General features: G+C 49.6%; 1 protein-coding gene across 1 annotated transcript in view; it reads right to left on the reverse strand.

Annotated features, from left to right (window-relative positions):
• The window catches only part of FANCA (Fanconi anemia, complementation group A), a gene marked incomplete at its 5' end in the record, with an annotated part of 33659 nt that extends 21347 nt beyond the window's left edge, over positions 1-12312 (reverse strand). The window contains 12 exons of the mRNA XM_010141972.1: positions 490-631; positions 1064-1140; positions 1618-1730; positions 2181-2247; positions 4291-4324; positions 4738-4832; positions 5456-5553; positions 6467-6540; positions 6781-6876; positions 7374-7516; positions 11163-11235; positions 12203-12312. Of these exons, the coding sequence (XP_010140274.1) occupies positions 490-631; positions 1064-1140; positions 1618-1730; positions 2181-2247; positions 4291-4324; positions 4738-4832; positions 5456-5553; positions 6467-6540; positions 6781-6876; positions 7374-7516; positions 11163-11235; positions 12203-12312 (1122 nt within the window). The remainder of the gene's footprint in view (positions 1-489; positions 632-1063; positions 1141-1617; positions 1731-2180; positions 2248-4290; positions 4325-4737; positions 4833-5455; positions 5554-6466; positions 6541-6780; positions 6877-7373; positions 7517-11162; positions 11236-12202) is intronic.
• Between the last annotated feature and the right edge of the window lie 184 nt (positions 12313-12496).

Genomic DNA, 12496 nt, shown 5'->3' on the forward strand with positions numbered 1-12496 from the left:
GCGGAACCCCCCCAGCCCCCTGCCCTCTCCTCCCAGCAGAGGGTTCCACCCCTGGGTCATTCCTGGGGCCTCCTCTGGTCCCGCTTCAGCAGGTCCGTGTTTCTGCAGGGCTGAGGAGCCCTGTGCAGGACTCTGAAGCTGCAGGAATTGCAGGGAATCGAGCGACGAGATAGTCAGTAAGAAACTCTAAAGTCTGCTAGCAAAGGGGAGAGAGGAGGAAGCTCCAGTAACTGCTGCTCCAATTACTAACAAAGGTAATTATCAAATAACCTCTCTTAGCTGGACACAGAGCTCGAGGAGCATCAGGCACAAGGCCTGGTGTTCACATCACCACTGACATGGAACATCTGAATTGAAAACCAGGTTTTCTGCTGTTCTTTTCCATGCAGGAACTCAAACCAGCAGCACTGACTGATGCTGTGCCACAGCAGTCAGCACCGAGGAGCCACAAGCACACCTTCGCTGGCAGGCCTGCCAGCACCTACGTACCTTTGAAGAGCCGCTCAGCTTCAGCCTGACAGACCACCAGCGTGGAGACACAGGAGAGGACGTGCTGCCAGTTCACCTCGTGGCTCTCCAGGACTCGCTGCAGCTGGCGGATCAACTCCTCTGCACTGAAGGCCACAAACAGCTGGAAGAGCGATTAGAATTCCTGTTAGCTGTGACATGCAGCAACCCCTAAGAGAGAAACCCACGGTCATGACCATCACGCAGACGCCTTGTCACAACTTTTGAAAACCCCTCCTGCCTGTGTCTGTGCGTCAGCTGCCCAGGTATCGCCCTGGCTGAACCAGCAATAAACGGCAATATTCCAGCTCTTCCCAAAGACATTCCACAGTCTGTAACATCTTCATATCTATTATCTTTGTTCTCAGGAAGAGCTTTGCATGAACAGAAATCCCTGCAGTGCTTTTCCTTCGTGCTTCCTCCTGCCTACAACCCCTGGCAGCCGGGTCAGGTTCTGCAGCAGCACACACTGTGTTTAAACAATCTCGTTTCAGACATGGCAGTGACTACAAACCCAGCGAGGCAAAGCTCCCTTTGCGAGGGCAGGAGGACGTACTTTGCGATACAAGGTAGTGAGCAGCGAACAAGCTCTGGTGAAGCTCCACTCTTTCTGCATACGGATGGCATCAGACGCTGCGCCCAGAAAAAGAGAGGGTTACGCATCAGCAATACATTTTAAAATACACCCAAGATGCTGAAGTTACGCCGAGATCTCCCTCTGGCTACGCTGAAACCTGCCCGCTGGAATCCCCCCTCTCCCCTTTGACTTTGGAACACAGAGTGCGAAACAAGGACTGTGCTGTTTCGCTGCCGTCATCTCGGAGCCGTTCTTGCCATCACACCTTTGCAGGCCAAAGCGCCCGCACAGAGAACCAGCTCTGAGGCATCTGTTTGTCCTCCAGAACCTCCTTCAGCTGGAAGGCAGCAACGACCCGGCTCTCCCACACATCAGGCAAAGCAGCTCAGAGTGACCGTACAGGGTTTCTTCTCTGATGTTATGGCTCAGCAGATGCCCTGTCTCAGCCTCCTCCAGACCCAGTGAGGCCTGGGTGGGAGAGATGGAGCTGCGGACACACAATAACACACCCTGGAGACACTCGCTGCTCCTACCTGTCAACAAGGGGTTGTAGGTAAGAACCTCGGTCAGGGTGTGTCTGAAAAACTGCTGCAAGGAATCCGGATGGACTGCACTTGTATAAAGCGACACACTGAACACGTTCAGCCTACAAAGGACGAGGAAGGAGACAGAAACCACAACTTACTGACTGGAGTCTAAGGTCCACCCTGCACAGGATGGGACTGTGGGCTGACACGTGCAAAGCAGTTACAGGTTTGGGAGCAGGAATCGGAGGTGACGGCACCTTCCCAGTGTTTCTGCTCAGAGGCAGAGTGCGAAAACTTGATGGGGGAACTCGCCACACGCCACGAGGGTGCTCCAAGGTGGGCTCAGCCCTGCCACAATGCCCTTTCCTACCCCACGCTTATCTTTTTATGAGCATTTTCATTTGTGCATGTGTTTGCTCTTCTCCTCTCTAACAAATAAGCAGCACTGGGAGGTTGGGGTGTGTGTAAATAAATAAAAACCCCACAACACTCCTCCTCTTTCAGTAACAAGTTTAACAGTGGGTAAAAATACTCATCCTGGCTTTATTCGGAGGAACAGCATTTCTTACCAGACCCTCATAGCTTGCAATGTGGAAACATCCTCCTGCTTCTCATTACCAATGGCATCGAGCACCCCTGCACCCCAAAATAAAGCAGAAAAACACAGTGAGAGAAATGGAAGGAGCTGTGACACTAAATCACATGCAGGATCTAACAGGAACAAGCAGTTTGTGCCCCTCTAAGAAGGTGACCCCATTCCAAAACATGCAGAAGGCACTCAGCAGCGTTAAATTCTTAGGAAATTTATTCAAAGGGGACACAGAGACTCAATAACTATTAACGCTAACCTTGAACCAGTTTAAAAGCATTCCCAAGAACGTGCTCATAATTAAGCCGTCTAAAATTGCTCAGAAATGAGGATTTCATTTCTAAAGCCGAGCCTAACTGTGGACATGGCAAAGCTGCCCCAGGGCAGGTCTGGCTGGAGGCAGGGATTAGCACAAGCCAGCTTTGGTTTAACAACCCCTGGAAGCAAGGCTCTGAACCGCCCTGGCCAAACCGAGGGCATGTTTGTAGCAGCAGTGAGAGACACTTCCTTAGCAGGAATTCCTTCAAAAGCTGGATCTGCCCCAAAATGACCAGCAGAGGTCAAACATTTCAGCAGCTGGCACAGCGCAGTGTCTTGACATCAGCTCAGAGCTCAAACACTGAGAAACCTTTTGCTGCAGCAGTGGTTTTTCTGTGCCTTGTCCCACCCTACCTGTTAAACCTGGGGTTTTAATAGATCACACTGAGCTGGGGCAGCAAAGAGGCATCCCTGGAGAATCCTCAGAGTTAATACATAATGCTCTCCTCCCCTGCTGAGGAATACTTTAAGGTTAAGTAGGGGAGAATAGAGCAGAGGAGATAAACTCTGCTTATCCTCACACAGGAGTTCAATAGAGCACCATCAGCGCTGTGCTCAGCCCGTCCTTCTCCTCCCGTGAAGGTCTTGGTTAACAGCGAGAATTATTTTACAGAAAGAACACTAATGTTCCTCAAAGCAGCTGATTAAACCCCTCAAAGGTGACCCATAATAGAAATACCTCATATAAAACTCGTTTAACACAACTTTCCGATGCAGATTGCAGCCAGTCGCAGCGCAGGCTGCACAGAGTGAAGGTCACAGCAAGAGCAGGTTGGCAGACTCTTGTCTCACTGCCACCAGCTCCTCCAAAATCCCCCTTGTCCAGCGTCTGCAAGGGTTATTTTCCAAGTACCAACGCTGTTAGAGGGCTGCCTGCGACAGGACTCATAGATGTGAAACCATAAAGCACTTCTCTTATAGCTTAGAAGCACCCCCAAGGCCTGTGAGGCACCTCAGCCTCCAGACATCGCTCCCTGGGGCGAGGGACCAGGCTGGCAGTGCCCAGGGGAGACACCACCAGCAGCCCTAATGTCCTGCTTCTCAGTCAGCTTAGAGCGCAGGAAAAGCATGAAACCTCCACAGCGGCACCGAGCCTGTTGCTGAGACACCAGTAAGAAACGTGGCACAGCGCTGTCGCTAAGAGACGGGGAAGAAACAGCAGCCGCTCAGATTATCCTGGTGTGGGGACCTGAGGAGGCGTGAGCGCGAGGAGGTGCCAGCGAGCTCTTCCTCTGCTGTACAGCAGAGACAGCATCTTTCCGTGAAGATCATCAGTGACACACGACAAAAATAAACCTCGTGTGTGTTTAGTCTCTCTAAAGATGCCAGTCAGGAGCTGCTACCGCCGAGCTGGCAGCAGCAGGACTGCCCGGGCCAAGACAGGCTGTTTGAAGATGACACGTGTAGATTAAATGTCTTTGCTCAGCAGAAAAATAAGAAATAGGTTGTACAAAATATTCACCTGCAAATCCAAACTGTGAGCCAGCAAAATAGCTTATTTGCACCAAACTTCGTATATTCAAAGTTTAATTTACTAAGGAGAAAAAAATATCCTCTGTGCTACAGCAGCTTCCAAACTCATTAAAAATCTGTTCAGGTATTGCCTGGTGCGAGGAACCAGTTGAAAGGTGAGAGATGGTCTGCAGTGCGAGCAGACACCTTCCAGGAGGGAAGGGCAAAGCAGAGACACAGGAGATCAGCGCCGTGAAAAGCATCCCCAGCAGAGGATCTCCCTGAGACATCATTTCAGGATGAACCACAAAAACACTTACACGTCAGCATCCTTTGGAGGACGGCCCGACAGATCTGTTCAAAATCAACAAATTGAGAGCACTTAGAGTTCGAAAGAGCTACAGTTATATGCAGAAGAAGTAAAGGGACTCAAAGAAAGGGGTTTGTCCCTCTCTAAGCTTACCCTGAGCCCCGGGCTCTCCCTAGAACACTAGCCTGCAGCACTCTCCCACACTCACCAGCATCCCCACCTCCCATTCAAATGGAAAAAAAGCAATCAAGGTGAAAATAAGGAAGCTTAACATGTGTCACCTTGGAGAAATTATCCAGGAAAAAGGCTCCGTCCTGGTTTCACCACCCCCTCCAGCACCCGGACCTCCCCCTTGTCTTTGCTGCTCTGGTTTCTCTCTACTCAGCGAGGCGCAGAGGTGTATCGCGGACCCACTGCTTTGAACAACCCCTTGTCAACAGCCTCGCTTTGTCCTTACGTGGGGAACCTTCTGTAACTCCAGCTTCCCTCCCAGCTCTGAAGTCTGCTGAAAGCCATTCTGGAGCAACACGATGGCCACGTCTGCAAGGCAAGGAGGAACGAGCATTTCAGCAGCCCCCGTCCTCTTCCCCCTCCCACCTCACCCCCCACAGGAGCAGTGTCTGAGCAGCCTCCTTCACCACACCGCAGAATCAGTTATTTCCTCGGAGTAAAACGCGAGGAGTGGATGCCGAGGAACACAGGCTCTTACAGGATTACAAAGACTAAGAGTTTACAGTTTCTGTGCTTGGTTACCACTCTGCAGAACCCTCCTGGGCTGTGCTTGACTGGTCCAAAGCTCTTCAGTCAAGCTGGGGAGGGAGTTTTTCTTCCACACCAAACCACAAAATAAATATTAGAAAATGACGGGGGGAAATTCAACTGTTCAGTACTTCTGGTTCAAAACATCTCAGACACTTTGCAGGAGCGTCACACTCTCAGAACGTCATCCCTGGCCCCATACACGGTGCAACTACCCTTCCTTGTGACAGACTCGAGGGGATATAGAAATTCAATATTCCTGCCCCAGGATGAGGTGAGAAAGCGCAAAGCGAGGCCTCTGCTCTCACACCTCCATGCCTTTGCCTCTCACAGGCTCCGCTGCACTAGTGCCCAGTTGTGTGTCTTGCCTGAGAGAAGGTGCCTGGCGAGCTCCACATCCCTGGTGAGCTCTGCGTCCCCGGCGAGCTCCGCGTCCCTGCAGGACCCTTCCGCCTGCTCGCAGAGGCCCCGGAGGCTGCTGCACAGCCACACCACTGCAGCAGGGACAGCCGAGCTGCTGAGAACAAACAAAACCACATCGAATTCAACCCCTCCTGCTCTTTGTGAGGCTGCTCATTCCCCACCGCCATGCTCTTGGACTCAGGAAAGAGCCACTGGGCCGGGCTCTGCCCTACCCGGGGCATCTCCTCTCTTTAATATGGAACCAGTAAGAGTTTTATTTCCTTTATAAAAAGATTCCACAACAAACACATGCAAAGGGAGGTTGTGTTCAGGTATTTCCTTATCTCTGAAGAAAGTATTAAAGTATTTCCATTTTAAAAGTTCTGCTAGAAGAAAGACTTTAGGTCTTATTTCTAAGATATTTGGATAAAAATACTTAAAAAGAAAAATAATAATCAAGCTCTTAATCTACCCCTTTGGTTTCCTTAAATTTGAAGCACAGTGGGACCTGAAGGGATGATTTTTCCTTCCCATTAACGGAAGAGTAAACCAGTATCAGGAGCCTAAAGGATCACTGCAACCTTGACACCATGAGGAACCAACCCAAAGGATAACTGAGATGAGTTGCTAGCTCTGTACTGGGGATAAAAAATAAAAATACATCAATCCCTTGACTAACTCTGCTCAGCCTTATGGGAAGGCAAGGTTTGGGGAGAGGCAGCATTCAGCTCTCTCAAAGCAAGGCCTCCCATCATGGCCAGCACTGGTTTGTGCGGCTAAAGGAGAGTTTCCAGCCCAGACCGGGCGGATGAACAGGAGGAGCAGCTGATTCAGCACCCACCAAGCACCCACCGCTCCTTCGACTGCACTCTGTAACCCAGAGTAACCCCCAAACCCAGGTAACACCGTAACTCCTGCTAATCTGATCACTCACAGCAGCTGACTGTATTCTTAGTCCAGAAGCCCCACGACTAATCCCCGATTATGTTTCGAGGGGCTTTACGAGACTCAGTAGAGCCGCTCACCTCTCCAGCAGCTCTCCCAGGCCAAGGACGTCGTCCCTGTGCAGGTGCCACGCGGCCTCCAGCACTGGAGGCTCCTAAGGAGACACCTCAGTTAGGTCACAGTCTGCATTTTGCAGTTAACATCAGTTCGAGACTGCTCCAGGTCACCAAAAACACACCGAGGGAAACGGAACAGCAATCACAGCCCTTCCCTGGTCCGCTTAACAGTCATCCCCAGCCTTCACGGGAGAGGAGGGCTGAAAACACGCCCCTGGATCCCACAGATGAAGCCTAACCGCTCTGTAACGCGGCAGCATTTCTCCACCAGCTCTTACCTTCATTTCCCACATCTCCTGGCAGAAGCGGGAGCGAGAGAACACATTGTTTGCCAGCAAATCCTTGACTGTCTGAAGCAAGCAAGACAGCCTTGTCTGGAATCGCCCCAGAAAAGAAGCAGAAATTATTGCCTTTGTAAATAAGACATTCCTAGAAAAACAGTTGGTTGCTTTTCCCCATTTCCTGCTTTTTAAAGGCTGGAGTGTGGCAAGAACTCCTGGGAAAGGCCCAGCCTTTCCCTTCGAAGGCAGGCTGACACCCACAGCTCCTCAGCACAGCCGTTGTACGGGTGCCCAGCACCACAGATGGCAGCAGAGCAAACGCTCAGTAAAGGTGGAACCATGGACTAAAGAGAGCGAGTCACACCAGAGGTGATAGCACAGGATCTGCTTAGGGAGACCTGTGTAACACTGCCCTTCAGCCACAGACCAAAAACTTCATCCCCGAGCTGTCCAAACCAGCACAGGACACTGTGAGCATACGGGGCACGTGAATAATTGGCCACTCGGGTCCCACGTGTTATCAGGGTCTAAAGCCAAACCAGCCACAGCGCCGTTTCCTCAATCAACGAAACATAAGCCTTTTCCCCTACCCTCTGGTCCAAGCTCAGCAGTGGGCCTCGAGAGGGGCCGGCAGGAGCCTGGCAGATCTGCTCGAAGTTGGTAGCAGCAGTTTTGGCTGCCAAGATCGCTGTGGGTACACCCAGTCTCGAGGCCTGTTCCTGCAGAACCGAGACTGAAAAGAAAGAACAAAGCAGAAAGCGGACACAGGTCCCAAGTCTTAAACCCCTTCCAGCGCAGACGTCATTTTCTCCAAATCATTTTCATTTCCACGTATCATTCCTTTACAGGATCCTCAACTCATCCTGGGATCGCAGGGACCTCCAGCCAGCACCGAGAAATTCTCGGGGAGAACCTCCGATCCCCGGACCAAAGAGCTCAAAGCAAGACCCTGGGAAGGTAAAGGTTGAAGGGGGCTGCCTGTAAGGCGCAGTGAAAGCCACACAGGGTTGGGCTGTAAAAGGGACCCGGGTGCGTCAAAGGGCAGTGGGCTCTGTTCAGGGACCACTAAAAGGCAGGCAGCACGCTGCTGCAGGGACGCCTGGAGTGCCAAGGTTACAGGGTAAACCGGTTCTTTTTTCTGCCTTGCTCTCTGTGTGTGGTGCAGTTGTTTCTGTGTTGTTCTGTACACCCGCGTGTGTCACTGTCTGTGTGGCTGCTGTTTTCGGTTAAGTGCTGTTGTTAACTTGGGTTTCTCTGTGAATTCACTTAAAATGGGGAACAGTACATCAAATACATCTGGGCTAGAGGGAGTGGTGAAAAGTTCACCCCTCGGGTGTATTCTGAGCCACTGGAAACAGAGAGGAAGTAGTGGTGGTTCGCTGGCTCACAAACGGTTCCTAGAGTTCTGTAATCAGCGGTGGCCCCTGTACACTCTAGAGGATCAGGAGAGATGGCCGAAAAACGGGACTGAATACAATACTATCTTACAGCTCACGTTGCTATGTAGACGGGAGGGAAGATGGGATGAAGTTCCATATGTTAATTTGTTTTTCACTTTGAGAAATCATACAGAATGGCACGAGGAGTGCGGGATGATTCCAAAGGATTCTTTTGTAGTGGTACTGGAGAAAGACAGGAAAATCCAGGAGAAAAATAGAATGAAGAAAGGCTGTTTGGCATGCAGCAGCAGAAAATTGTGTGCAAAGCATGTGAAAACCCCTTTGGGGCTGGTGGAACAGGAGGAAGATGTGGATTTGTTAGTAAGCCCCAGAGTTCAAGGCGAAGGGGGGCAGCAGCGGCGGCAGCACTGCCAGTAGAAGCTGCAATAGTGGGTATACCGGCACCGGTCCGGCCCCTGGCAGTGCAGCCCACCGCTGGCCCAGTCACAGAGCAAGAGGGGCATAACGAGATAGCAGGGAGAGGGAAGAGGAAGAAGAAGAAGATGAGGAGGACAGTGTGGTAACAAGTACAAGCTCGAGGAGGGCGGTCCAGCGGTGCATTCCTGGAGGCGAAAAGGACAGCTGCTGCCCCTTTACGGCAAGCAGCTGGGACGAACGGCCCAATTACTGTAAAAGTTCCTTTTTCGATTACTGAGCTTCGTACTTGGAAGGAGATAACAGGGAGTTATTGGGAGGATCCTGAAAAGATGGCCCGAACTGTGGGAAATATGATACGGATCCAGGATCCGGATTGGAAGGACTTACAGGTTAGATGCTTTATTGGGCAGCACAGAAAAGCAAATGGTAACAGACACTGCCCAACGATTGGTAGGGGGATTGTGTGCAGGAGGACAAGTACAAGGGTCATGAGAAGAAAATTTTCCCCTGATGGAACCTCAGTGGGATCCGAATGACGCAGGTGATAGAGCAGCACGAAGGAGATATCAGGATTGGGTCCTATATGGAATTAAACACGCTATGCCAAAGCAGTTAATTATTCTAAGCTTTACGAAATTCAACAGGAACCTCTAGATTCAGATTTTTTGAAATTTGCCACAGCAGTTTCAGAAGGACAGGCAACAGAATCGTTGCATCTGTGTGTCACTCAAAATTATACTGAAGATGTGTCCTCGACCCCAGAACGTGCAGCTCTAAGAGAAAGAAGAAAAATCTGGACTGGGCCCTTAGGAGGAACCTGGAAATATGTGGGAAAACTGGATTGGTGCATAAACTGGGGAAGTAGCCTTGGGATCAATATTAGCAGAACTGATTGGAGATGTAACAAACTTCTACCCAGAAGTCAGATTGCTTTTCTGAACCGTAGCCTCACTGTAAGTGGGTGTAAAAATCTGTCATCCCCAGAACACTGCGAGGAGACGGTACCGTCTGCAGGGTACACTGTGTGGGCAACTTCAGGCGGACACCGGAGCACACGTTTAAAACTGAAACCAACAGCCACACAAACAACACGAGGATTGTTAACCCTTTGTCCAACATGGAGAAAAAGCCCGATTGCAGCAAAATACTGGGGAAGAATAACAAGAAATCAGGAGGAAGACAAATGGGTGGGTCCGACTACAGCTGGGGAAGTGGGCTGGGGAATCCAGAGCTTTCTAATGCCCAGTCTAATGCCTTAGAGAACAGAATGCTTGTTGATAATCTAACCCGGCAAGTAGAGACCCTCTCCAGAGCTACACAAAACAGAGTCCAATTGATTGCTAAACAATTACGAGAAAATACAAAAATGACTTTACAAAACAGATTGGCTTTAGACTTATCATCAGCAAAGGAACAAGGATTATGTGGTTATCTTAAACTAGATGGTGAGCATTGCTGCACACACAGTCCAAATGTAACAGATGATTTACTAAACCAGCTTGAGAAGATGAGGCAAGTGACAGAAGACAGCAAAGCTGTCAGGGATACAGCTGAAAACAACTGGCTAAACAAATTCTTACAGAGTGTAAGGGTTGGTCACGGAAGGGATGGCTCGCCATCCATTATTAGAAGAAATAATATTGCTGCTCGTTGTGATTGTCATAATAGCAGTTTGCATACAACGTGCTAAACGAATGATTACAAAAAGTATATGGAAATAGTAAGATATATTAGAGACCAAGTGTTGAGATCTCTCTAAAAATTAGAGAAAACTCAAAAGGGGGGAAATGTTATGTTACCCTGTAAATGCTAGTCTGACCATAAGAGATATGAAATCCTTGATGGTCCGGGAAAGGAATGAGAAGAATTTAAACTACAGGTCAGCAGCCTGCGAAAACAGAGAGGAGGAGACAAAACAGAGCTAAGCTGTCTGAAGACTAGTAGGAATCAACATCAGTCACAATAAACTCTGACAACACAGTTTCTTTGCCAACTAGACCCCATATATGAGAGGGTTCCCCTGAAAATCTTCAAATGCTGTTTCTTTCGAGATGGGTAGGATCTGCCATACTCCATGAAATAGATCTTTTTAATCATGTTTAGCAATAGAATGAATACGTATGATTGTTAAGGGAGATAATGAATGTGCATGTAATCGGGGGATACAAGCTTTGGTTGGGGCCGCATACGGGGTGCGAGATTTGGGGAAGATATTGCCCTCGCCCCCCGCACTGATAAGATAAAGAAAATGCTGCATTGGTGTTAAGGAGTTTTTCTTCCGAATTTTTGGTAAAGTTTTCATATATCATTCCTTTACTGTCCATAAACCAGAGCTGGAACGGACCCACTAAGCGCATTTTTGTGGTTTAGTCTTGGTAACGCTTTTGAGTAATGAAAATATTTAACATTTGGACCTTCTCAGTGGTGTCATCACCAGCCAAGTAAGAAATGAGAGACCACAACAACGAAAAGAAAGTCAAACTGAGATCGCATTTACCAGGCAGAAGTCTGGTACAGGGAGAAAAGTTCTTTCCCATGTCTGTCTCCAGCAGATTCACTCACCTATAAAGGACTCTGCCGGTACTTCCCGGTGCTCTGCACCATCCTGTCCACGTGGCTTGACTGAATCGTCCACCTGGAAGACAAACAAAACCAGAACGGTCTGAGATGCCCATTACACCCATTTACAAACCTTGTTCCCTCTTGAGCCCCCGAGCAGCCCTGGGATTCCATTCTCGGAGGCTGGAGCAGCTGAAGAGAAATGAACTCCAAGCTCCCACTTAGCTGGGGTAAACCAGCGGTTTCGGGGCACTTTACAAGAGACAAAAGTACAGTCATCGTCATTTTACACAGAGAAAAGGAGATACAGGTCAAAGCGACTCGTCCCCCATCACCCAACAGATCAGCGGCAGCACCAGCAACAGAATTTCTGTCTTTTGAGCCCTTTCTGTGAAGCCACACTGCCATAAATATTTGATGGAACATGTCAAAATGTTGGATGCTTTTCTAGTTAAATCCCCTTTTTCCTTTTTATAAAGACAGATATTCTGCACAGAAAGAAACACTTTTGTGGCTGAACTGTGGGGAGGATTTGAATTGTCTATTCAAGTTACCAAAATCAAAAGCTCTCTGCAGTGTGAGGGAAAGGTAGGACGTGGCCAAGTCACACCGTTTGGCTCGAGCTTCTATAGAGGTTTCCATGGGCAGCCACGTCAGTCAGCAGTGGTGGGTAATTCAGAGAAAACCCAATGGTATCTCCTGATTTTTTTCCCCCTATATTCACAAGAAGCCAGTTCTGACCCCAGGTAAAAGGTGCTGCATTTCCCTTTGTCCCAAATCCAAACCATGCTTCATCTTTTTTAGCCCATAACAATAAAACATAGAGGAATAACAGAGAAAAATAATCTATTTCCACAGCACAGACCTCTTGACTTCAGCTTTCTCCCACAGCGCTGGTTTTTCTTTTCACTTATCGTGAAAGCAGTGTTCCTGGGACTCTGCTTCTACAGCCGCACTAGGAAGGGCCCCGGTGGAACCCACCTCAGCTGGGATCTCCCACGATCCCCAGCCTGACCACTACACCCCGAAGAGCCCACTCCTACCTCCAGGAGAAGGTCATTCAGGTTCTGATGGACATCCAGAAGGCGCAGAACCGCTTCCTTGAGCTCTGCTTGGCTCCCAAAGGTGCTTTTCCGCTTCCTGAGTCTCCCTGCTGAAGGAGATTTGGGAATTGAAGAAGTTGGGATTGCTTTTACAACCACAGCTTGCTCCCACAGCCCCCCAAGGTCACCCCCCTCTCTCTGCTGCTGCAGCACATCGCTGGCAGGGCAAAGGTGGCTCGGTCAGAGCCTGCTGGATGCTGCTGCACGGTTCGCTCTGGGCGGCTCTGCAGACAC

This window comes from Buceros rhinoceros, unplaced genomic scaffold (genome assembly GCF_000710305.1).
Source record: "Buceros rhinoceros silvestris isolate BGI_N320 unplaced genomic scaffold, ASM71030v1 scaffold17698, whole genome shotgun sequence".
NCBI lineage: Eukaryota > Metazoa > Chordata > Aves > Bucerotiformes > Bucerotidae > Buceros > Buceros rhinoceros.